The sequence below is a fragment of the Lissotriton helveticus genome, chromosome 4_1 (genome assembly GCF_964261635.1).
Source record: "Lissotriton helveticus chromosome 4_1, aLisHel1.1, whole genome shotgun sequence".
Lineage (NCBI taxonomy): Eukaryota > Metazoa > Chordata > Amphibia > Caudata > Salamandridae > Lissotriton > Lissotriton helveticus.
This window is the reverse complement of record NC_136063.1, coordinates 1,742,752,430-1,742,780,177: the sequence shown is the minus strand read 5'-3', so window position 1 is coordinate 1,742,780,177 and position 27,748 is coordinate 1,742,752,430. Positions and strand designations below refer to the sequence as shown.

General features: G+C 44.0%; 1 protein-coding gene across 1 annotated transcript in view; it reads right to left on the bottom strand.

The window, feature by feature from the left end:
* KLHL4 (kelch like family member 4) overlaps nucleotides 1-26,616 on the bottom strand; it is an 804,052-nt gene extending 777,436 nt beyond the window's left edge. Inside the window, exon 1 of the mRNA XM_078688422.1 lies at nucleotides 25,773-26,616. Within this exon, the coding sequence (XP_078544548.1) occupies nucleotides 25,773-26,191 (419 nt within the window). The 5' untranslated portion in view covers nucleotides 26,192-26,616. The remainder of the gene's footprint in view (nucleotides 1-25,772) is intronic.
* Nucleotides 26,617-27,748: the final 1,132 nt, after the last annotated feature.

The following is a 27,748-nucleotide window of genomic DNA, read 5'->3' as shown; positions in this document are numbered from 1 at the left end:
CATGACGCATAACTCGATGCGCCCTCCTGGTAAACATCGCGCTAGAACCCCTTTAAAATTTAAAACTAATATGGGCAATCCCAGCGTATTAAGATGCATGAAGCATGGAAACTTTTTTGCCTTTGACGTGATGGTTAAAAAAGAATGAAACCTTGGAATAAACTAGATTAACTTGGATAAACTATGGAGTGCGTGTTAATATTGTCTACTGATGTGTATATCGCTGTGCAACTCCTTGTGACACGCAATTATTTTTTCACAAAATTCACTCATTGTAATGCTGGCGCTTATTTTGGGACGGAGCGCACAGGAGTGTTGCACGCCAAAAATGAGAAAGCAATACACTTGAGCATCAAGAAGGAAAGGGTGTGCTTCAGGTTAAACAAAACTGATTGCAAACACACATAACATCACATATCACTTCCTTTAAAGGGGGAATCTTCTCTTCTGGTGACATAGCGTAGCGCTACTAGATTCAGCCAATGGGCAGTCATGGAAATTTATTTTTCAATAGACAGTATTTCTAAAACCTGGCCTAGATGAAAGTATTAGCAACCAAATTAGAAATTAAATGTCATACATATAGCTTTTCCTTATTTAATAACATTATTATAAATCATCCATTGCTATGACAATTACCAGTCATATTTTCACAAATAAATAAACTTGCCCATAGCATTGACATGATTCCCTTTTCCACTAAAAGTTGATCATTAGAATGTTAGCCCTTTCTGTGATCATGATCAATGAATAAGAGTCAGGATCTAAGAAATTGTTCAGAACCCCACAGCTGGCACTTCAAAATTTCCGGATGCCAAATTCCATGCTGCCCAGGCTTGTTTCCACATCATGCCGCTTTCATCCACCAACAGATATTCCCTGCCTCATTATCTCACTCTAGCAGGTTCTTTTTTGTACCTACTTTCTTCCCTTGTTACTGTCTTCATCTTTCTCCTTTTTTGCAATTTTGTATTTTCTCTCACTTGCTCTGGATCAAAGTATAATGAGTTCAAGTAAGCACTGCTACCTACAAATGAGGGCCAGTGGGCTCGACCTGCAACCACCAGCTCCAGGAAAGCATTGGATCAGACACAGGAACTTTGTACTTCACAAGCATCCTATTGCTCCAAATCCTATAACAGACATTGCAATGACCGAGTAAGTATGCCCAGACGTGGGTCCCTTGCTCACTTTGCCACTGGATTCATTCTAGCCTGGCTGATGAAGGCTGTTAGCCTTAAACTGGTCCCAGGATGCTTGTCTCGGGTCCAGGGAAGACATGGCTTGGCAATTCGGGCTGGATTGTTCGCATGAGGCACAGGGTCAAGGCTGATTTGCATATAGCTGTGTCTGAACTTGGGTGGCGAAGTGAGCTAAAGAATGATAATGGATTCAACCCAGATCTGTGACTGGGGGTGATTGTCTGAAAAGTTTCAGCACTCTATCAATCATCTCCTTGTATTTGCTTTGTTTGCCCCAAATTGGCACGGTATGCCCAGATGTGGGTCCTTTGCTCACTTTAACACTGGATTCAAGCTAGCCTGGCTGATGAGGGCTGTTAGCCCGAAACCGGTCCCAGAATGCTTGTTTCCGGTCCAGAGAAGACATGGCTTGGCAATTTTGGCTGGACTGTTCCCATGAGGCACAGGGTCAAGACTCATTTGCATATAGCTGTGTCTGAACTGGGGTGGCAAAGTGAGCTAAAGAATGATGATGGATTCAACACAGAGCTGTGACTGGGGGTGAGTATTTGAAATGTTTCAGCATTCCGTTAATCATCTCCTTGTGTTTGCGAGTAATAAAGACAGCATTTAACCAGATTTGAAAACTGAGTAGGGTTTTCTAAGAGCCTGATTATGATGTCGGTCAGACCACCACCAACGGCCCACCGGTAAGAACGCTGGATTACAATCCAGGTGGTCGGACCCTAAATGGTCGGGGAGAAGACCGCTACCTCTGACAGGATCAGGGGTCCTGTCGGGCGGTGGTCAAAATTGCAATCCCGAATGGAGGCGGTGCTGAGGCAGGCACCACTATCGGGATTACAATATCCTTTTCGAACAGCCTTTTCATGTCGGAAAGACTGCAAGAAAAAAAGCCTGTCGGAATCGGATTTTGAGACCCTAAAAAGGGCCTTCTTCCATTGTTCGCCACTGGAAAGTTCCCCAGGGGGCACATGTAGTGCCCCCACGCACCTCCACGCACTGTGTGCCATGCACTGCATTATGAGAAAAGTAGAAAAAAGGGCTAACTATAGAGAAGGGAAAAAAACAGTGTCCTGACCCAGGAAATAAAATGTTCCCATGTTGATAAAATAATCCACTAATAATATAATTCACTCATCATGTTCATCCTTATACATTTGACACGTCGGACCCACCAATTCAGCTGTATACAAAATGGTATGGTCTAAAAAACTATAGTGTTAACTCGCATTGCCATTGATTGCAATTGAAACTATTTTGGAATTACTATATTAACAGGTAAGATATTTTTGAAAAGAGAAAATTGCTTGGGCTTGGAATTTGTACTGATAGATAAGAACTTTTGAACAGTCATGAGGTATAGTAGGTTCTGTAAAACCCCACCACACATTACTTCTTGCTCCGTGAGTGGTACCAAGTCATGCTGGACTGAATGGTTTACAACTGCAGTATGATGCATTTTAATGCTGAGAACTTTAAAATCTTCAAAGATAATATGATATAGACATTGCATTTCGTTACCTAAAATATGTTTTCAAAGAATATCTGTAACATTCTATAAGACTGAATGCTTAGGCAGCACAAAAATTCATGTATGAATTGCTTCAATTAATCTCCACCACTGATAATTATTCTGCTTTGCCTTTATGCCATTATGTTTAGCTAATCTGGGCCATTAAATACGGTTTTCAATGATATGCAAATCCGTCTTGGATACACATAAGGTTAATTTTAGCCCGCACTGCTAGGCCAGTCTCTTGAAATAGGAACATTTTCAACTTCTGATTGGTATCTTGTTTGTCCTTATCAGTGAAGTAGATCATGAATTGTATGGCTTAGCAAGATCGAAATTAATTTCTGGGCATCCTCTTGAATAACACAGACATTTTGGATGGAATGCTTCAATAATTCTTAGCAATTGGAAATTACTATCTGCAAATTTTGTCAAAAATGGCCTGATTCTCCTTTTATTACCATCCAAAGCAGATGTGGCCTGACAGTTTGAGCTGGATGAGCCATAGTGGAGGAGGATCAGGACTGATTGACATACAATTTGGAGCCTGTCTGCAGCGGTACAGTGAGGAAGAAAATAAACAACTGGAATGTGGCTCAGACGAATCACCAGTGGCTGAGATGGATCCATTCCACACTTCACCTTTTCAATTTTCTTAGACTGTATGGATCAAACAGCTTCTACCTGCTCCTTGTTTTCTTTCTCTGTACTTCCTATTTTAACACTTGCATTGGTTTATCAAGCAATTGCATTTCTGCTCTCAATGATAATCAATATCTATTGTGTGTGTAGGGGTTAAGGTATGCTCACCGGATGACAAACTCATAATGTCTTCCACAAGTGTTTTGGTATCTGCAGTGGTTGATATATGTAGTAGCTAGAACTTTCAACTGAAATTTTACTTTCTTAACCATAGTTTGTAAAACAATTTTAAATTCAAACCCTTAAGCATCAATGCAAATAACGTCTACACTCTCCCCAGATTGCTCAATCATGAGAAATCTGAATGAGCCACCACGTGTAGAAATTTTCCTTACCCATTTTTAAAAGGGAGCAGTGATTTTTGGATGCAGAGAGCAGCCCCTTGCTAACACCATCCTTAATATGATTTTTTTCAACAGTAAAGACCACCCTGTTTACTGGAGCTTTGCCCAATAAAAAGGCTCCCTACTTGAAAGATATCAGAAAGTGGTTTATTTGTTAGGTTGGATTTATATCCATCATATGTATTAAATCACTATCTGGGTAGGTCCAGTCCAATGTTTCAGTAGTTTAACCGTGAGCTCAATCCCAGGTAACTATGGCACAGAGCAGACAGCCTTAACTTACTGAAAATGTGTAAAGCATTTAGAAGTTAAAATATCAACAAAAAAGTACAAAGCAAAAAGTGTCAATAAAAGTCATTGATTGGGGGCCCTAAGTGTGATTTGAGGCCAACCGTGATGAAGCACAAATCGGACACATCAAGTAGATTGGCCGTGTGAGGGATTGGAAGTAGAGAAGTTTAAAAAAGTTTCTAAGTCCCAATCTGAAAAAAGACTGTTGCTTTCTGAGGAAAAACTCTTCTCCGTGTGAGACAAACATGACATTTAATCTGATACTGAGAAACTGATGGCTGGATACTATTTTTTTGTTGATCTCCTAGAAACTCTGAAGCTCTGGAGAAAAAGTTTTCAAAAACTGTTCCAACTGCTTCAGGTGCTCAAACAACCACAAGAGTACAGTTCCAAGACCGCAAGGACCTGAGGCAAAGCACTTAGAGACTCTCAGGGTGTCAGGCAAAGAACAACAACAAAGTCTAGTTCAGCTCCAGATGCCACTGGTCAGCTGGGTTCTTAACCGAAATGTTCTCCTCAGATTTTTGTGTTCCTGGAGTTGCCCAGGGTATTAGTCTTTTGATCCTTGGACATCTTTCTGTCCTTGGGTTTCAAGTCTTCACGTCCTTCTCACAGGTCACAGATGCCAAGTGCAACAGATTCAATAGGCCTGCTATCACTTAGCAGCTTAAGCAGTGTTCTGAGGAAGACTGGGTGATGGTCCAGCTTTGTAGGGTTCATCAGTCTATGGGTGTCTCAAACCTTAATACACTCCTAGTTCCTCTCTGACCTATGGAATAAATGTTCCCAGGACCTGACCTACATGCTTTTGCAATAGTTACTGTTTGCATTACTTTAAAGAAGCCCAAAATCTCATGTATGAAGGGAAATCTAAGATGGTAAATATCTTTTGACACACTTCACTAAAGTTGAGGTTTGAGGGATGGGTGTGTGTAGCAAGTGTGCTAAGGTAATTCTAGTGTTCTGGCACATCTCACACATAAAATCTAGTTTAAAGCAGGTACTGTGCCAGCAACAAACCCAGAGACAAGTCTTGTCAGACAAAAGCTGAGTCCTTCAGCAACTGGACAGGCAATACATGAGAAATGCCCTAGAATCCTGTTTTTTTCCTTTTAAATGGCAGAACACCTTTTCATGTGCATCACACAAACCTATCATGCAGAAAATGACACTGCAGTATCAACAGGTGGGCACAGCCCCACCCTGTAAATTCTATTGAGCCCTGAAAACTCATCTCTGGTCATTCAGTTCAGCATACTTCATTCAAGACTGAGCACTGGCTGGTTGTTTGCAAATTGGCCTCCTGAAAGCTCAGGCAGGCAAAGGGTAACTTACTCAACGTTACTTATCCTTCATATTTATTTGTTAAAATTCCAACTTCACCATTGAATTGGCTGTTTATTAACTAAAATAGTGGTTTAATTACTTTTTCTAATGAGTTAGCAGTCCTAGTATTTTAATCTGCACTCTACAAAGGATAGCAGCCCTGCCACTGTGAAAATAGCTTTAGTGCCTTGTCACTGTAGGGACAAGCTAGAATTAAAATTCTCTACCTTGTGGGCTCCGGGGCTTACCTAATAATAATAATAGGGAGATTTATAGAGTGCCTGGTTACGCGCACCGGCGTGTCCCCACGCTGTGACAAGTGGGAGTGACAGAATCATGCGGCCAATGTCAGTGAAAGTCTAGCGGATAAAGAGATAGGTTTTAAGTTTCACCCTGAATCTGGATTCAGATGGCTCCCGGCGCAGCTCCCCCGGCAGTCTATTCCAGCTTCTGGCTGCCAGATATCAGAAGGACCTGCCCCCCATCCGAGCCTTTCTTACTTTGGGGACTTTTAGTAGCCCCGCACCGGTGGAGAGCAGGGCACGAGATGGTTCATAGCGAGAAATCAGGTCCCGTAACGGTATCGGCGCCTTACCGTGTAGGATGCGGTGGCATGTGCACAGTGCCTTGTACTCGATAAGACTTCTCACTGGGAGCCAATGGAGTGCCTGGAGCGCTTCCCTTGAGGCCGACCTTCTGGGTAATCTCAAAACCAGACGGGCCGCGGCATTCTGTAGCACCTGGAGACGACTGATGTTCTTTCCCGTCGCCCCCAGATACAGCAGATTACCGTAGTCCAGTCGCGCTGTTACCAGTGCATGCACCAGCATCCTACGGGCCTCCGCAGGAAGCAAATCAAGGATCTTCCGTAGGCTTTTTAGGACGCCGAAGCATACCCCCACCACTCGGTTAATCTGGGGTCCGAATGTGAGGTCAGCATCAAGCCATACACCAAGATTTTTGGCTTCTTGACACGGTGTAGGTGTCACCCCCAGACAGGATGGCCACCATGCCGACGACCACATGGACGGGCCTCCCCCCACCACGAGCACCTCTGTCTTGCTGCCATTTAACTTTAGGCAGTTGGCAGACATCCAGGCTGCCAACTCCTGCATGCAAACTCTAAAGTTCTCTGCAGCAAGACCGGGCGCGCGCGATAGGGAGATGGCCAGCAGCGTGTCGTCGGCATACGACACTATGCAAAGCCCATGCCCCTCCACTATGGTACCCACTGGGGAGACATACAGGTTAAATAGAGTTGGGCTCAGAGATGACCCCTGGGGCACTCCCTGACCCAAATCAACCACTCTCGAATAGTAGTCTCCCTGCCTGACCTGAAAACCTCTATCTGTCAGGAAGGACTGGATCCACTTCAACGCAGCGCCAGAGATCCCACCTTCATTCAGACACTGTAGCAAGGTGGCATGAGCTACAGTGTCGAATGCTGCGCTTAAATCCAACAGGATCAAGGCCTTGGTTTGGCCCTCATCCACCCCCTGCCTCATGGTCTCAACTGCCCTAAGTAGGGCCGACTCAGTGGAGTGCCGGGGCCGGAATCCGAACTGAGTGTCGTGAAGGAGGCTTGCCTCCTCCACGAACTCCATTAGCTGCATATTCACGGCCTTCTCCGCCACTTTGGCCATGTAGGGTAGAAGGGAGATTGGGCGAAGATTTTCCAATTTTTCGAAGCTAATGTTTGGCTTCTTTTGCAGGGGAAGCACTACTGCCTGTTTCCAGTCTTTGGTTACGGAATGGGTCCTAAAAGAGACATCTAGTAGATGCCTAATGTAGGGCTCCAAAAGTGGGAGGCTATCGGCCAGACGTTTAGGGGATGTCGGATCTCTGGGGGAACCCTATTTTACCAGCCTACAGATCTGTATCAGCACATCTGGAGGGGGAGTAATAAAATTTGCCAGTACATGTAGGCCCTCGGTTTCCCTAGGAGTTTCAACAAACTCGGATCCTGCTATGGTCTGGCTAGGGAAGGAGGAGTAGATTTTAGAGACTTTTTCCGCGAAGAAATCAGCGATACGATTGCACGAGTCCACCGAGTACTCCCTTAGTACACCAGCGGGCTTTACAACCGAAAGAGTCTTATAAATCAAGAACAGTTCTTTCGCGGAGTTCTCTGCCTCCCTGATTTTATCAGCATAGTATGCTGCTTTAGCCTTCCTAATCCTCCCATGGTAAATGCGCCTCTTTGCTAGATATTCTTGTTTGACCTGGCTCCCAAAGCCCACCCACCACTGCCTCTCTGAACGCTTGCACTCCGCCTTAGCTGCCCACAGCTCATCGTTGTACCACGGGCCGTTCTTTGAGTACGGTGGCCCTCCTTCTTCCGGCATAGAGGGGCCGTGCAGTCCAATGCCTCCATAATGCATTTGGTCAGATTGTGACTGGCTGTTTCCACATCCTCACCCCCCGGCTCCCCTCCCGTCCATTTTGTCCATTTGCGGCTGAGATAGTTAAGGGGTGCCTGTTCCATTGCTCTGCTGCCAGGAATCCCGCTCAAGAAAGGGCACCAGATCATGGTCCGACCAGGGGACTGGGATGACATCTTTGACCTCTACCTCCCCCCAGTTGGCGAATATCGGGTCCAATAAATGGCCCATTTGATGAGTGGGGAACTTTACTTTTTGATCTAGCTGCAGGGCCTGTAGTTCCTGACAGAGATCCACTGCCCCTCTGTCCAGGGGATCTTCAAGATGGATGTTAAGATCCCCTAGCACGAGGAACTTATCTCTACGTAGCGCGGCCTCAGTACTGCCCTCTACCAGACTGTCCATGAACCTAGTATAGGGACCAGGTGGCCGGTAAATCAGGAAGCCCTTCACTGTATTGCCACCGTTCACATTATTGGTGAAAGCACCTGCCTCACTATCAGAGGTTGGCGCTCGCTCCATTTGGCAGCATAGCGGCTGTTTAAATACAATGGCTATGCCCCCACCTCTGCCCAATAGCCTATCTTGCCTAATCTTCTGGTAGGGCCTCAACTACATCTGAGGCGGAGTCCCCATCCAACCATGTCTCTGTGAGGAACAGAAGGTCGAAATGCTTCTCCGTGAGCAAGTCGTAAACATCCAATCTATGTTTGCGCAAAGATCTCACATTCAGCAACCCACAGATTAGGCTAGTGTGCTCCTGTTTCCCCTTACTTCTCGTCTTGCAGCAAAACCTGCAATGCCTGCAGTCCACGTCCACCTCCACTCTCATGCTATGCAGGCACACGTTAGGGGTGTTACTACGTAGAGCCAAGAGTTGATCTCTACTCCATCTTACCATGCTCCCCATTTGACCAGGGGTTTGTCTTGGACCTTCCACGCCCTCTGCGCGAACGGTGCTGGTCACCGACGTCAGAAAGGGGCGGAAAGGAAGAAAACAAGCCCAGCCCTCCTGCGTGATGTTGCAGCCACTGCCGTCAGGTAGGAGACTTTAGCCGTGAACACTGCCCCCAGTTAACCTTCCACAAACAGGCTAGCTGCCCAAGACCTCGGCAATACTGCCGTGCCCGCAGTATAATAACACAGCACACGAGGGAGCCGGATCGCTCTCCTCCCACTGTCCTTCGCTAATGAATGAGCTCAATATCGCTCTTAAAATCAGGTTTTAAAAAGCTATTAACTCAGCTTTAAAACCGCACCACAGCTAGTGCTCACGCCGTACAAGCAGCAGGGACACTGCCACTGTCCACTCACCACACTCACTTAGGGGTGACTTACTAGTTTTATAGAAGAGCTTTTTATGCACTCAAAAGGGCTATTTTAACAGGTTGAGCTGCAGCTGCAGGTTTGGCAATGCAGCAATCAGTCTTTAATGAGAGGCTTGTAGCCATAATTAACTTGTCAGACTAGTGGATGGCACACAAGTGCTGCAACCAGAGGTGGCATTTAACTTTTCATGCTTTGACTATATTTCAGCAACATATACTATGGCCTTACGGAAAAGTTTAGGATGTCAGTCATGTATTAGTCAATTTCTACATGTTTTAGGGATCAGACCATGTGCACTGGCCACTGAATAGCAATGCCTCAGTGTGCAAAGCTTCAAAACCAGCATTAGAATTCAGCAACAAAAAAAATGCCATTGACCATGCAAAAACTGACAATTTCTCATAGAACACTAATTGGATATTGAATATTCCAAACATACATTTTTATTGAGTATGCTTTTAGAATCTTTAATGTACTTGCAGTGAAGCGGGTTGGAGCAATTTTTTTAATTATGGTTGCTTCTATTTTCAGCATCTATTGCTTCTTTTTTTTGTTCGGTGATTCATCTGTAATATTTCAGAAAGTGCTTTCCCAAGTTTCCAGCGGGAAACAGATCTGCAATTCATCTCTCACTGAAAGGCTTCCTTTAAGGTCCCCAAGGATGCCCCCAGACTTCTAAAAGTAGACTTCTAAGTTTAGCCTCTTTCTGTGAAGCTTATATATTCTACTGAGTTTGAGTTACATCTTATTGGAGCCTACTTGTTCACATGTAGCATTTGCTTTTCCTGTTTAGCTTTGACTATTGTCAGCCATGTCTGTTTACTAGATTTCATTCCATAACCAAAAAAGAAAAAGTGTCTGGGGAAGAGGGTATAGCTCTGCCCCCTTTTTCTTCTGCATGATTACTGCAGCAATTTATTTGACTAGCCTGCAGTTGTGTTGGTCCATGTAAAGAGGGCTTCCAATGCAGTGCAAATATGATAAAATATCCTTGACCAGCAATGGAGACCCATCTAAGCAGAGATCACCATCCTGATGCTGCAGAATATATGGTTTTCATGTTTCAAACATTAAAAAACAAAATAAAAATAAATGTTGGCATGTTCTAGCTTAATTTAATCAACAAGTGATACTTAATATATAATTGCACAATCACAATAATTGAAGGCAAAGAGATGTCTGAAAGCGAAAAGGCACATAACACGAATCGAATTTTGTATGAAAATATGTTGTTTATATAATGTAATCACATTATTTTAAATCCAGTGCAAGGTGTCCCAAGTGATTGTAAAACCTATCTTTCAAGATTGTGACGATTTGTGACATAAAAACAAGTTTTCTTCAAAATGTACAAAGACGACCATTAAATCAATACATGATATGTGTATGCAGCCTAGTATTATAATAATAGTAGCTGAGAAATGGTTTGCTTCAAATAGTCTACGACGTTTTGACCCACTTACCAATGTGGGGTCCCATCAGGTCCTAGCAATGAAGGGGCACCTGGAGATGACTGTCAGATAGTGTGGTGTGCACCGTGTGGGAGTGAAAAGGAAGAAGGATACTCACATAGGGCTCCTATAATGGAGAGGAGTACTGGCAGTCAGAAAGGCTCATGGATGATGGCAATAGTAGTTTCGAAGGGTCGAGAAGCTGTTAACAGGATAATTTCCTTGTTAAAAGGGCTGGACTCTAAATTGGCCTCAAGTGAAAATCTAGTGACCAAAACCGGTCCTAGAATGCATGTTTCCAGTCCAGGGAGGACCTGGCATGGCAATTCGGACTGGACTGTTCTAATTGGGCGCAGGGTCAAGCCTGATTTGCATATGGCTGGGTTCAAACTGGAATGGCATGAGGAGCAAAACAACTATGGATTTAGGCCCAGATCTCTGTACTGGGGTGAATGTATGACATTGTTCTGAATTCTGTCAATCAAATGTTCTTTTTACTTTCTAAAAGTGGCATTTTCAACATTCAATTAAAAAAATGTATTTACTAGAAGATGTGATATTAAATTCTGAGTTCAGAGAGGCTAAACTTTAGTTCTCTATCTTGTTCCAATGGGAACTTACGTTATGTTATGTTATGTTATGTTATGTTAAAAGTACTTTTATAGCGCACTTACACCAAGCGGTTTCATGGCGCTGTGAGCACAGAGTGGACAACATTTTAAGACAGTATAATGGATTTAATAAGGATCAGAAAAGGAAATGCTTATGCATGGGCTTGACGAAACAGTAAAGTTTTCAGAAGGGATCTAAAGTGGGGATAAGAGGGAGTGAGTCACAGCTCCGGGGAAGTGCATTCCACCGAGACGGGGCAAGAAATGAAAATCTTAGACCACCGTGTTTTTTTCGGTTGAATGTGGGGATGGTGAGAAGGGCCAAGTGAGAAGAGCGGAGATGACGCAAGGGAGAGTAACAATGGAGAAGAGAAGATATAAAAACAGGACCAAGGCCGGCCAGGGCTTTAAAAATCAGACAGCCAAGTTTGAATACGCTGCGTTTGGCCACTGGAAGCCAGTGAAGGGATTTGAGTAGGGGACGAACATGGGAGTGTCTAGGTTGATGGAAGACTAGTCTTGCGGCCTGATTTTGCACCAGCTGAAGACGATTCAGCTGGTACGCCGGGATGCCAACATAGAGGGAGTTGGCGTAATGAATTCTAGAGACTACCAGGGCCAGCAAAGCCAGGGTCAGGGCCTCCGTGGTTAAAAATCGAGAGATCTTCCGGATTTTCCGGAGATGAAAAAAACAGGAAGATACCACGGCACTAATTTGAGGCTTCATGGAGAGGTCCTTACTAATGATAACTCCTAAGCTTTTTACTGAATTGACAGGGCAAGGAGGGGAACCAAGGCCAGAAGGCCAAAAATTAGAGTTCCAGGGATTGGAAGTACCTCCGAACAAGACCAACTCGGTCTTGTCGGGGTTAAGCTTTAGGTGGTTGTCTTCCATCCAATTACTGATGAGACATAAGGTAGACTGGAAATTATAAATAGATTGTTCGCAGGAGTCAATATCGAAGACCAGCTGGATGTAATCAGCGTAGTTGAATGCAGTGACATTGCACCCCCGCAGAGCCTGAATAAGGGGAGTCAGGTATAGATTGAAAAGAAGGGGGGAAAGGGAGGAGCCCTGGGGGACGCCACATGACAGCTTGAGCTCATCCGCTGAGAAGTTGGAAAGACGCACAGCCTGATGACGGTTGCTCAGAAAAGAGCGAATCCAGCCCAGAGCCGGCCCCCGGACGCCGGCATCGCCGACACGGTCGACCAAAATATCATGGTCGACCGCGTCGAAGGCCGCCGACAAATCCAGAAGCACCAAGGGCTGGCTGATCCCAAGGTCCGCTCCTCTCCTCAACTCCTCCATCACTGACAAGATGACTGACTCAGTCGAATGGGCCGGTCTGAACCCAGCCTGACGAGGGTCGAGAAACTGGGTGCGTTCAATGAATAAGCTCAAGAAGTTGGTGACATAGGTCTCAAGTACTTTACTGAGGCAGGGGAGCAGGGTGCTGGGACGGAAATTGCTCATAAGAGAGGGGTCCGCAGTAGGTTTCTTTAAAATGGGTATCACTTCGGCTGTTTTGAAGGAATCAGGGACCTGGCCAAGCCAGAGGGATAAGAAGTGCCAGGGGGGGTTTGGGACAAACAGTAAAAACCTCACGTAGAATATGGGAGGGGGCAGCAGTCCGTAGGTGAGCCAGAGCCCACCTTTTTTAGTAAGGCAAGAAATTCCTCCTCAGAAATTGGGGGTAGCTGGTCCACTGTGTGAGAGTTGCTAGTGTTACATGTAGGGGCTAAACTAAACTTTAGTTCTCTATCTTGTTCCAATGGGAACTTACACTTGTGAGATGTCACAAAGCATTTCCCATTCTATTCTATGAGGCAAGATAACCTTTCAATACTAAAAAACTAAATTGGCAGGATTTCACAATCAGCACATGTCACACATACCAGTACATGTCCTACCTTTCACATACACTGCAACCTTGCCCAGGAGGTACCTTGGGTTTATCATAGGGGTGCCTTACATATAAGAAAAGGGAAGGTTAGGGCCTGGAAAGTGGGTGTGCTTGCCAAGTCGACATGGCAGTTTAGTAAACAGCGCACAGACACTGCAGTGGCAGGTCTGAGATGCTTTTACAGGGCTACTCATATGGGTGGCACAATCAGTGCTGCAGGTCCACTAGTAGCATTTGATTTACAGGGCCTCGTACACTTCAGTGCACTTTACTAGGGACTTGCCAGAAAATCAAATATGCCAATTAGGGATAACCAATTGTAATCATAATGTACACAGGGAGCACTTGCACTTTGACACTGATCAGCAGTGGCAAAGTGCCCAAAGCATCTAAGCCAGCAAAAACGAAATCCAGCACTGCATCAAAAATACAAGAGGTAGAAGCAAAAAGTCTGGGAAAACCACACCAAAGATGCCAAGTCTAACAGTTTCCAACTGTATTTTTTTTTATTAATTTAGTTTGGGGTTTTTGTAAAGCATTCCTAATCACCATGTTGAAACATCAGGGCGCACATAAAAGTGGCACTGTGACGGTTCTCAAAATAACCAAATATATTTAAGAGACTTTAACTTCAGGCCAATACTGGTCCCCCTAGGAATCGAAAGAAAATACTTTTAGAATGAAGTAGTCTGTCCAGGGCCCAGGTGCTCTGGCAATATGTATTTGCCAGGTGAGAGTTATATATATATATATATATATATATATATATATATATATATATTTCTTTGCCTGATTCGAAAATTAAATTAAATTCCATGTCTCAAACAGCTGGCTTAATCAGAAAAAACAGGGGTTTACTAGACCTGGCTGAAGGGGTGGTTCCAGCTCAGGATTAAGGCGCAGAGCTGATTGCGAGGGCCCAGTCTTCTAGTGAAGGGCTGGATTACAGGGTTGAGAGGCATTGGCAGACTTGAACTTGAAGACCCTAATATGGGAGTATCAAAGGGACGGACTTCAGTGCATGAATGAATGTATTGCTTACGTTGCAGATCACGTTTGCAATGCAGGATTTACAGTAGAGACAGGAGAGAAAAGGCAGCACTCAGTTGAAGAGGAAGTCTATGGAGAGGATAAAATCTGAGCAGGAGAGTTGAAAGGAGGAAAATGAGCTAAAAGAGAGATAGTGGGCAGACAGGAGGGAGAGGAAATGCATCGTAATAAAGGATCGGAGGATTAAGGCAGTATGTTGAGTTGAGGTGGCCGAGCTGCATGTGCGGGTCTAGATATTGCAAGAGTGGGCATGTTTGGTGGGCAGCAATATGAGGTACATGAGGTTGGATGCTTTGGGGAAGAGTTGCTGGTTCACACAGATAGCTCATCTCACACCTCTACAATCAGGAGGACAGACAAAAAAGAACTTAAGGCCCTTTGTGAAGCAGAGATTTACATAGTTACAGAACGATGGGATGCGTTAGAAAAGCTTTGCATATTTCTCCCATCTCATTTGTAGTAGATTTAAGAGCAGAACATATTGTAAAAGAAGTGATTCATAGGGGAGCACCAAAAATGGAATTCAGGAAACTGTATAGCCAACCTGTCTTCCTTATTAACTGTGAAAATATTTCATACATTATCAATCCTGCAAATAGAAAAACTGAACTAAAGTCTTTTCTGGTTAAATGACGTTGTCCCTTAGTAGCTGTCTGAAGTCTACTTCCAAGCTCTATCGTTTGTATCAGATAAGAGAACACAGAACCACTGGAAAAAACACGAGGGAAAGCACCATATATGTCCTTTGTCTGTAAAAGACCAGCTGAATGTTGCCATTGTTCAGGTTAGAATGGGCTAGCAGGGCTGAATGGTTACAAGAAGGTGCAGAAATTCTAAATTGTAGTGACATTGTGGATCCCAGGTTCATTATCAAGAGTGTGAGGCAGAAGGATAGTAAAAGATAAATGGTAAAAACAAGTGTTAGGGATGCTTTATTAATTTGCTAGTGGGTACCTCTACCAACTTTAAAAAAAACACTCAAGTTAGGTCAAAATACATTTCTAAGATAATCTATTCTTAGACTTCGTTAGCAGTGGCACAAGCAGCAGGCAGTTTCCAAGTGAAAACGGTGTTAAATTCAAGAAGTATAAGCAACTGTAAAGAAAAGAATACAAAACAAAAACATTCCTCAACCAATTTAGAAAGATAGGTAAAACGTTAATGAGGGAAAACACACCAAGATCGCTGAAATAGGTTAGGAAGAAACGAAAATATGATTTTTCAAAGTTTTACGGCAGAAACTACCAAAGAACGTACGCACAAGGCAAGTTAATGTTCATTGTTGACCACCACATAGGCGTGATTTCAGGCTGATGGCAATGGAATTGATGTTGGATATTACAAGCAGCTTGCCCTGGTCAATATTTTTATCTTTAGCTTTAGTCTCTGAAATGGAACTCAAAATCAAAGCATTGGTAGGTAATGGTCAAATGTAGTTAAGTAAGCCATCATGGAGTACCAGTCGAAGCTATTGGTTTTCATGCCAAACACATAGAGCAGGACAAATCTGGGTTTTGTAGCCACTGAGGTCGCTCCATGGGTCAGATGGATTTGCTGTTCTAAGGATTTACCTTTAGACTTAGTGACTTTTTAAAGTCATAATTCTTCAGTGGGGGCAGGCTGGAAGCTGCAGCTGGGCAGAGCTCCACAAGCCTGGATATTTTCACCACAAGATCCAGCTGATCCAGTTTTCGGCATAGCGAAAAACTCCAAGTGGGATGAACCTGGTTTTCATGCCCGCCTTCGGTGGTACACCCAGGGTCAAGCCTTAGCACTTTGTTCATTCAAGAGGTAGAAAAAATGACTAAGGGCCTGGTTTAGACTTTGGTGGATGAGAGACTCGATCACAAATGTGACAGATATCCTGTCCACTGGGTTATAAGTTCAATATTCTTAAGGCACTTGTAATACAGAGGACCAACCGCAGGCTATCTATCATGTTTGTGATAGACTATCCCATCTGCTAAACTCTAAATCAGGCCCTGAGTCCCACCTTGTTGAAAGTGCTAAAAAAGTTCCTCCTCGTCAGTCTAGTCTAGTCTAGGTTAGGTTTCTAGGGACCAGGTATCTGTCTAGCCAGGTCTCCTGTAGGGGAAATCCCTGTGACCCGTTTGGACAACTCCTTTAACAATGAATAGACAATGCAGACCTCACCCTGTACCCCATGCTGTTTACCTAACCACAGCTGCAGTTAGTCATTTACAGCCCAATATTACAGGAAAGTACCCTGGCACTTCTAAGGAAAATCTGCCTCCTCTTCCCTCTTTATAGCATCTGATGTTACCCCATCCCATCTAGCAGATGCCAGCAATACATATATGTTGTCTGGGGAAAGCAACTTCTCCTCCATCTATCTTGTACACTGGTCCAGGCTGTGATCTTCCAAAATGGAACCCCCAGGCCCACATCACTTGTGCATGACACACTATCAATCATAGCAAACATGTACCAAGCATTGGATGTTGTGTTCAGATTTCTGAGTTTATCGTGAGCACCAGAACTTTAAAAGAATGGGCCTGTATGTGTGCATTCATGACTTACTATACTTCACCTAACATGCTATTCTTCTACCATCATGCCCCAAGCATGAAATTTACAACAGAGATTGTATCCCTCTATCACTATGAGAGTGTATACTTGGTCATTGTCCAGAACATATAGTCGTCAAAGACCAGACTAGGTGAATGCATGCATGTGGGATTACTGTGTGGGATAATCAAAAATCAAAATTCAGTGTCATGGGTGCATGCAGTTCATGCACACAGTGCAGAGGACATGACTGTACATCATACAGGAGACATTCCCATCCCAAAACCTTACCTGGCATTTCTGAGTAAAAAGGGGTAGTACTATAGCTGCCCTTTGTTCTGTCCACTTTTCCTGTCCACTTCCAGTTAATAAATATCTACTAAAGAGTAACCAATTAGCTCCCATCTGCTCTTTCTGGTCTAAGAGGTAGGCAATTATTCCATCTATGGCAGGATCTTTAACTCTACAATCCAAAAATCTGTATTCCAGCACAGGGGCGGCTGTGTGCCAGAGACTGGTTTAAGCCACTTTTGGCTTAGGCCGCACATAGTATACTTCTTGAAAGCAACATTTCCACTTCTTTTTTCAAAACTCTGATTTGACCATTAATTCAGATTTTGAACACTGAGTAAAAAATAACTTTGGAGTATTTTCTAGCATTTTCCCCCAGCATTGCGGAACATGACCTGTTCAGGGGAAAAACCACAACAAAGTATTCACAATAAAATGGCCTATAGGTTTTGCTCCACTCTGAAAGCACACTAACACCAACCTCAATATGTAATGTGCCCAGTTTTTATATATGAGCAACCTCCTCTGTCAGTTTACAAGGTGCCCTTTTGGAGTGACATTTTAATATATAAAAAACAGGTTTTTCTATATGCCAAAGGTACTTTTCAAGGGTACAGTGGTGCTCTTCGCAGACATTTGTTTCGTCATATACGTGGGTGGTGTAAACATACTCTGGATCCCAGATAGGACATTTAAATTATATGTCATAGGTGCATTTTCTGCACCAGCACCAATGGGCGTTCAGGTCAGACATCTAGACGTGTTTGGAATGAGAAGACAGAATGATGGGTGTAGAATCAGTGCATATACTCTCCGATTTAATATGTTGCTTCAGTGCTGAAAAGTGCAGGCACTCTCCCTTTCACGTTAAAAAAGTACTGCTGCTCGGTATTGACAGTAGTAAAACACCGGTTGATACATATACAGGTGTGTGTTAGAATTCTTTGTCATCAACCTAACCTGAATTCTTAGAGGCAAGAAAAGTTTTGAGATATTTTTTATGTGCTATTTCCTTTTTTCAAGCATGTTCGCATTTGTTTTTAACCCGTTTTAAATTCCAAATTGTGATCTCTCTTTAACTTAGGGCGCATTATATACAATAATTATCATAGCAATTAGGAAGCACACTGAAACACTGTGTCATGTGGTTCATTTTAATGTAAGATTCTAATAATTTGGTTACTTTTTTGTATTTTTTCTGAAGCCAAGTTGAATTATGATGTCATTGAGGTCATGCACAAATTGGTGATTGTTCACAATCAAACCTGATTCTTACACAGGGGCAAAAATACTACAAAACATATTTTCCACCATGTCCACAACTTCAGAAAATTGGGACTAAAGTAACGAGATTTTGCACCAGTGAACAATGCATAAATATGTGTGCACTTAGGAATAAGGAGTAAATGCATTTTTCACCTTTGCAGTCTACATGCAAAGAAACAGAGACAAATGACACTACCTTCTTTATAGTCCAATTATTTTAGGTTTGAAAAGCAGTGAAATATATGTATTCCCTTCCTGGTTATTTAAACAGAACGATAACGCAAAATCAATTTGCAATCCGTATTCAATATTGTTCTGGTTAAGTTTATTACAGTTTTAGCAAGTGAATTATTGTTTTTGTTTACATTTAGATTTTGATCTTGCTGCAGCATATGTGACTATGTATGTGTAGTGTAAAACTCCAATTTCCTTTCGAGACGTTGCTAAACATTTTTCTGATCTGCTAAATAACTTGATTAATCTGCATTCAAGTATAATTGCAGTGATGTGATTATTGGTATGGCATCCATTTTGGTTCGCTGAATTACATAAATTGCTAATTGTATGTTTGTTTTTATGTTGATAGTGTAAAGTAATTTGTCAGGCACCCTACACCAAGTGTTTAGAAGTATTGTTGTTCATTTGCACAGCCCTAGCAGATGACCTATCTGACCCAGTGGCAAGGTTCATATAGTGATTTCTATTGCAATGGGTTGCCCCATTGAAGGAATTCACTCATCTTCCGCACCTCGTGAAAAACTCACTTGACTAAACAGATCCCACCAGCAACTACCTTATTAAAGGGTTCTATTTGAACGTTGCAATCCTGAAAGAAGTATTCACTGCCCAGTTCTAGGATCGTGTATATTTTCACAAAATCCTAAATTCATTCTAGTCTGTACCACCTCAAATGCAAAAACCCTAGTCACAATGTGAGATAATTTGCTAGAACAAGCATGCACTTGCTCTGAGCTCCCTTAGCTGCCTTTGATAAAGTGGACACATCCTCTACCCATGCACCAAAAATGCTGACTGAACGTTTCCTTTGACAAACGCCAGACTAAGGGCCAAAACATGACAGGCAGCACCTTATCACTTATTGCGATTTGCACCATGCATTTTTGTTCATCAATAAATGGATTGAGACTTTTTTCAATATAATGAGAAGTATTTATGTCTTAATTGATGAGTTACTGGAATTGTGAGCTAACCACTAGGCCCGGAAGATGGAGGATTTGCACTGAGGATGTGCTGATTATGCAAAGACCCCACTCCAAACACTGCTGCAGAGGGTCAGACTCCCTATGCTTTCTTGTTACAATATGAGGCTTGCATTACAAATTGGCTAGGGCTGATTGTGGTTTCTATCTTGCCTGACAGAGTTCTTCATAGAAAGGCATCAGATGAATGAAAAGTGCATTTAACTTACAGTTTTGTGTGCATGGTTTTTAAAGAGCTGCATATTCTTATTGGTGCTGACAAGCAAACATTAATCTGTAAAGATTTTATGGGCTTGCCCTCTCTGCAATTTTTTACCATCTCAAACTGCTTACAAAATTCAAAGGCTTTTAAACTCTGTTATGTATTACCTTAATAAAGTTGAGCGACATATATCAATGTGCCACCTCTGTGAAGTCGATTAAGCTGGATATAATCCTGGTCGTATAAAGAAGTTGACCAGTAACGTAAAGCAACAAAGACCCTAATTGGGGTATTAAACCTTGTATTCTTTTTAGCTCCAATAGTAACCAAGACAAATGCATGTGAAATTCCTCACAGGAGATAAGAAAAGTACATTCCAGAATTAATTCACATATATTGAAGTTGTACACAAAAAATATATTACAATATAACTGACAAAAAAGTAGTGAAACTGTTGTGGCATGCATATTTACAAAAATACAAAATATACACAAGCAAAATCAGAGATTTAGCACTACATTAATGAATTGTTCATAGACATGTAATTTTCTTACCATACCCCTAACTGCTAACCAATTCCTTAATTTAACCTTCATCCTACCCTTGTCCCATCCATAATCCTTATCCCGATCCTAACACAAATCCATTGTCCAACCTTAACAGTAACATTTTTCCTTAAACCACCCCTTCCTCTAACCCTAACCATAACCAAACCCTTGAAGATAACCAAAGCCAATATTTTACCTCATGCTTAACTTTATCCCAATCCTAAACCTTTGCCTACTGTGACACTAGTTTATACACTGTACTGTTAACTCAGGCCCTATTCTAAAGCATAACCTAAATATGATCCTAAACGTCTCTTTGACCACATTTTTTTTTACCCCAATCCTAATCCTTTTGATTGTTTGCAAATTTATGTTACATTTGTATCTTATATTTGTGTAATCTAATATGATTCATTTTTGTTGTTAGTTTTTTTTTGCTGTACCTTTCAAATCATTGTTTTAATGCACATGGACACATCATTCCATCTTAGGGCCATGATTTGATATCATTTCCAAAACCAGGGCTTTGGTGGACGTCTACCCAGTAGTGGCAGAGCAGCAACTCATGTCAAATATGTATCATACAACCTGCTGTAGTGTGTGCAGGGGAGTATAACTAGGAACTGGTCTGTCGGAGGGAGAATTCCCAGGAATTACCCAAGTCAATGGGTATTGTATAAGCAATCATGGAAATTACTAGGAGTTCACCTAGGAGTGACAGGGAACATCCATAGGAAGTGAAATTTGCAATTGTAATGTAATTGCATTTATTTAGAACTATGTATCCTTCACAAGGTCTTGAAGCGCATTAGTGATTATTTAGCACATAAGGCCATGGAAAAGTGTTTGAAAGAGTGTTGAAATGCAGTGTAAAGCTGTTGGAGTTATGCAGAGTGCCCACATCTGTGCTCTTATCCTATTTCATGCCACGGTACAAAGATGTGTAATAGCAGGAAAAGGAGTGAGGGGAAAGACTCTTGCATTGTATATTAATTTTGGGTTGTACCTACTTGAATTGTCTCTGCAGAACCCATCCACAAGGCACCAAAGAGCAGCCCATGGCATGCACCAAACACAGGCATTCATGCCAGTTGTTTTCAGTGGGGCAAACAAGAGAGAAACTTAGCCATAAGGTCTCACAATACGTGTCCTGAGCAACAAAGCTGTGACTGAAAGGAGTGCAATAATTACTAACAACTAGATTACAAGATCTAAATCCACTTAACTAGCATGACTTGGCATTGCATGAAATCCTAGCACAAATGAAACATGGCTAAAACAAATCAACAAGTGGAAAACTGTGTGATTTTCTCAAGCGTAACGTGATTTCAGTGAAATTACACATTTTACATGGCTTACCCTTTGGTGATTATCTGTACATAGAAGGTTATAGTGGAAAAGGTGTACCTCAAATACAAATCTCACACGAAACAACTGCCTTGACTACACAGAGATGATGCAAATCATTGTGGTGTACTAGAAGACCTGTTGTGCGAACTGGCCAATTACATCATCGGCATGCAAAGCTCTGTAAGTTTGGTGCAGTGCAATTTTCTCGAATTTGCACAACTAAGCGCTGCAGACTTTTATGCTTCTCTGTCCCCAGGGACTTTTTAGTAAATCTGGGCCAAAGGATCCACCCAGAAACAACAGTGTGATAGCCCCCAGCACAGACAGTTTACAGGCAGCCAGTGTGAATGTCCTTTAATGGGATCATTCCAGGACGGGTGGGGGAAGGCTAAAGGCCAGCATCCTAATAGATCACAGAGTCCTGTTGATGAGTGAGAAAGTAAGCTACAGCCATGCAGGGGCGGGCTTCAACTACAGTGAATCCTCTTTCGAGGTCTAACCAAGAGAGACAGAAAAGTAATCTGTAGGCATGCACTTGTTACCGACAGCCAGCTATGCCTAGGCAGTTGAAATTTCGCCCCCCCCCCCCAAAATGGTCTCCTAATAACCAATGCATCGGATTGTTTTTTTTACAAACTGCCAGCTGCCAGAAAATGAGATCTGAAGAGGCAAACTGTTCTGTGGAGTTGATGTCTTTGGTTTAGGTACTTGAAGTTATATTTTGCTCCATTGTCATGGGCCCCTAAGAGGTGTGGGGCCCACAGGCCGGTGCTTACTTTGGCTATTTGGTAATCCGGAACAAGCAGCAAGGCAGTGACCCAATGCTACAAACAGACGTGCAGGTCCACAAAGAATCAAGGCAAAAAAGTGACAGAGGAATGTGGCAAGTAAAGAAAGAGGAGCTTATGGCCTAATGCCCAGTTTACACAAATAACAGTCATTGATAACTAGAACTTGAAATGGTTAAACGTCGGCCAAAATCTATCTTGTACACGGAGATTCCCTCCTGGTTGGTCTGCGAGGGGCAGATTGTGAATACCCTCACTGCCGATGAGACATTTTATAGGCAGGCAGGATGCACGAGGAGGAGAGCACGTGACCTATCTGACAGCGTACTTCCTGTTAGTGCCATAATGGTAAGAGATGGGCTTAGATGGATGGGAGCAGAGGCCTCGGAACATCTTGGCCATGGTCTGACAAGAACTTCCGGTGTGTGATTATTTATAACCACCGCAAACTACCACAAATTTAGGGAAAGGTTAAGAAATGCCAATAACGGCTTCCAATCGTTCTTTGAGGTCATGCAAACTATTAGCCTCGTGTAAATGCAGGTATTGAGCTGTCTCGGAGCACTGCAGTACTGCTGCAGAAGTACTGTAGAGGCCAGTGGTGCATTGGGACTTTCTGATGTCATTGCATAAGCAGAGGTGGGCATGTGGTCACTTTGTTGTGCACCTATACACCGCTGACAACACAACAGCAAAATGTGCGTATATCAAGCCTTGTTTCTGGGACCGTTCAGGGCCCCTGTTTTTCAGAGGTACCGCTGAAATTAACCTGCAAAATTCAGTTTGAAAATCCGAAATTCAGCCACAGCTGGGAAAACTCTTTGAAGTACGCGATTTACTTGGTTTTGTGAGATTATCACAAATATTTCCTCGGTGTGTGGCATCTTGCCTGTGTGATGTCTTTTGTGGAACTCAGGGACCCATCACTCGGCACGCTATTTTTCTGCTGCATACTTTATCAGTTACAAATTCACACATCGTGACTTTTCGAGGTAAACTGAGGCTTCCTAACCACATCTGGCTGCGGATATTTTTAATGACACACAATTAGAGGGCGGTTGTGCGGTGGCATCTCGTGCCACCCGGATGTGAATGTGCAGCGGCTGCGCCTCCACCTCAGACCTGCAGACGACGCGCAGCACCACCTGGTTTCGGAGAGGGGGCGGGGGAGCACGTGCAGGCGAAGCAACAGCTTCAAGGCCGAGCGCACAGCAGCTCCCTTAATTACATTCATCAGCGGTGCTGGCTGCACTAATGACAGCCCGGGCGCTCGTGCGGCCGCTTCATTTTACGCTTCACACCCCACGAGCGGCGGCCCGTGCCCCAGCTCTGCCGTGCTCCCAGGATCAGACTTACTCTAAAATGAACGTCATTATGTTTTCATTACTCGGATGGGTTTGTGACACCTCTTGAATATCGCGCACGTTTTCAGTTAATGCCAAAGAAAAACTTCTTGTCCGACGGCTCTGCGCCTTCATTTTTTTTTTTGTTGTTTCAGGTTGGACTTCAGAAGTTAATGTGTACGTCTTTATATATTCATTATTTGACTGTATATGTTGTAGTTGGCCAAAAATGTTATGCAGATATGTAGTTCCACTGTGATTGGAAGAACATAAGAATGGGCCCACGCGGTCCAGGACACCCCCTCCTTCTCAGACGAGGGTATGCCCGTGAGACCCTCATGGACATGGGATTCAAGCGGGACATTGTTTTGCGCTCGGAAAATCCTAACACCAGTATAAGGAATGTAAACATTAAATGCACCATTATTTCTGTAGGCACCTGAGCTCCGTGTGTACACCTGGGAGCAGATGCATGACTAACATGTGCGCCCAATTACACCTACTACTGTGCGGTGTCTCCCAGGGTCGAATCACTGTAACTACTTGTCGCGTGCCGTGTTTAATTAATATGTAAGTTATATATCTGGCTTCTCTAATCTCCATACATTAAGGGGTCCTCTCCCGGAACAGCCTCTCCCTGTCTGCGCTGCAGACATGATCACGAGCCTCCGATGCAGCGGACCAACTGCGGGGTCACCCGTGCTTAAAGTCCAGCCAGGACGCTCCATTTCGCAGTTCCAAGGTTAATTGCAGCCCATAAGAGAGTCGCCAAGCGCGCGATCCCAACGCCAGCTCCTGCGCGCGGCACGGGGCCGTCCATCTTTCCCTTTCGCGCTCTGGTGACAGGATATAAACATTTAAGAAAAAGAACAATGCCGTGCTAGGGATTGATGCTGGTTGATGGGTGGAGGGGCGGGTGTTAGAGTGCGCTTGCTGCACAGTGACAGCAGCCTCCAGGAGCTTCGCTGTGACTAGCTAACTGCAGCCGGGCTGTCACAGCTTGTTAGAGGAAAACTTCAACCGGGGTGGAACAGCACACTGTGGCTGGCTAAGGGACAGGGGAGGATGTTGACAGCTTTGAGCCATTTGGGGGAGAAAAAACCCCATAAAATAACTTGTTTCATAAAGTACGTTGCCCAATAAAGTCTGAATTGGAAAATCGAAGTGAAACATGACTGAGGGTTTCTATTAGGGTCAGGTGATGGGGTGTTGGTTCTAGCACTTTTAACAGGTGATCTAGAATGATGCGAAATATGCTGTGGTAATATTAGCGCAGCATGTGTCCTCTCCAATTGAAGCTCTCCCTCTCGAGTTACTCTCTTATGTGTATCACCTGAACACAAGAAGCTCCATAGAGAAATGCTGGGGCGTAATATAGACCTCTGCGGCGTGAGGGGGGATAACCCTTCAAGGGTCCCCAAATCCTTCACAGGTGCGGCATTTCGCCCACCAAGGCCAATGAATATTTGTGAGATAAGGGAAACTCGGGGGTCCCTCTTCACATTCTGCGTGGTGTCTCATTTTACTTTATGCTCCTGGAGATAGTCTGTATAAATATAAATAAATGAATAATACTTTTCTATCTGAAAATTTCAGAATCTTAAAAGGCCTCCATGGTATGTTTTATCTAAAACCCCTGCCTGTGGGATTCCCCTTCTTTATTCAAGTACTCGGAAGAAGTCACATAGAATCACCCAGCACTTTATTAATAATATACCAAATACCAATAAACAAATGCTAAAATATACAATGCGGTTTTACGTGAACGACACTGTAACGTAAAGGATTTCATTGCATGTTTTACTTCGTCCCTTTCTTCGCTCTCTCCCTTGGAGGAGTGAAGTGCTGTGAAGCAGGTGAGTCGACTAGAGGCATGCAACGCTTTAAACATAGAAAGAATAGTAGACAATACAAATATACACAAATGTCCTATCTTTCTGGACAGTGTGCTAGATGAAGGAGTTTTATGGCCAGTAATCTGTGTTTCCTACAAGAGAATTGATTGCGCTGCACTCTGTTTTATGTATATAAAGCGCAATCGATGGGGGCCGCGACAGAAAGCGGATTTATTTGGCGGCGAGCTTTGCAGTACATCTTTCTCGGCGGAGCCTCGCACGCCTCCTACCTCTCAGCAGACACATCTGGATTCGCATCTGTGATGAGCTGCGAGTCCGGCTTGCTTTTGTCTAGCGCCTCCTTGTCGGGCGGCTCCTCGGCGCTGCTCTTCGGGGTCTCCTCGCTGGCCTGGATGTGCTCTATGAGGTTCTGCGGGGGCCACGACGGCACGGCCCGGTGGTGCACAGGGGTGGGCCCTGGCACCGGTGCCAGTATATTGTGGACGGGGCTATTGTTTTTCTTCAGTCCATTCCTGTCCCGCGAATGGCTTTTCAGCCGGCTATGAACCGGAGTGCCTCTGTGCTCATATCCTTCCTGCTGCAGGCAGCCTCCGGTGCCGGCGGAGCCCTGAGAGGGGTGGCTGAACCACCTCCAGCGCAGCCTCAGGATCTGCTTCACATCAAACTCTTTCTTCCCAGACACAGACATCTTTGCATGAGGAAGAAAGAAGGCGACAGCGGAGAGTGGTCTCTGGGAGGAAATAGTGCCTCTGTTACTGTCACTTGGGCTCCTGGTCTCTCTCCGGTGCTGAAGCCTCGCTTCCCTGGCTAGTGCGCCGTGAGTCCCTCACGCCGAGGCTAAGCCGCTGCTGTGTAGGTGGGAACCCATACTGACAGGATGATGAGGTCAGACCTGAAACAAGTACACCAGCTTAGCACAGGAAAGCGGCTCCCATAACACTGCCCGGCTGCTAAAGCGCGCTCTCTCGCAGCCCCATGACACGGGCTCTCACACACAAAGCCCCCCTCTCACAGGATCCCGGGAGATGTGAGCCGGCGACTTAGAGATGCAGGAGGACGCGTAGAAACAAAGTGGCAGGACACGCGCTCCCCGGGGCTCGCGCCGGCTAATACACCAGGCTGCGCTTCGCCAGAGATTTATACTGCGCACATTCTGCCACGGCAAATGTCCCTAATGATTCATCGAGAAATCGTTGCTCACAGTCACTCACGTCGTTTCAGGCTTTCCAGGTTTTCGCGCCTTCCAATTAGAACGTACTTTGCATGGAAAACGCATTAGGAAGTTGTATAATAAATGGTTTGGGGAGTGCTCTGCTTATGAATCTTAACGTGTTTTACGATCAGGTGTAGCGGCGTAATACATCGTCACACGTGTTAAGCCACCTCCTGAGAGGAACGTAAATATGATAATGCGCAATGCAAGCACGATGTCTCTCTCGCCTTATTCTGCATTTGTGTAAATATAGAGCGCTATCCCATCGATGGCACGTGGAAAGCGATGATTTAAGTACAGATCATAAAGCAACACACTTTAGGAATATACCATTTTTAATGCAATTATGAAACTAGCATCTACATGCTTCCAGCTTATCAGTTTGCGTTCCATACGTTCTGTTTGTTTTCTTTGACCATTGATTACATGTGAAGCTGCTCGATGGATTAAAGCATGGGTACTTGCAAACATTTTCCCAGGGGCCACACAGTTTGGGCTGTGATGTAACCGAGGGACGCATTGATGCCAGCAGGTTGACGGGCGAGGGTTGGCCCTGAGGTGGGTGTAGGGGGAGCGAGGCATATACATCTAGGGCCAGATGTAGGTCGGTCGGTAACGGCCGAAAATCGGTATTTTCGGCCGTTACCGACCGGTATTTCAGAAATGGTATATAGGGGCATTATTTTACAGAATCGGTAAATTTACCGATTCGGTAAATTTACCGATTCTGTAAAATACCGAATCGGTATTTTTACCGATTCGGTAAATCTGAGATGTAAGTGGGACTCTTCTGAGTCCCACAAGCCTTACCGAATCGGTATTTTACCATCAAATCCAATTTGATGGTAAAATACCGATTCCGGTGTGCATGCACATGTGTGCATGCACACCTATGCCATATGACAGGCAGACCTGCCCTTAGGGCATGTATGCCTGCCACATGGCACCCGAGCCTGTTTTGGGGGGGCCAGAGGGTGTCAAAGTGACACCCCCTGCACCCTTGTGAAAATGGGTATTTACCGATTCGGTAAA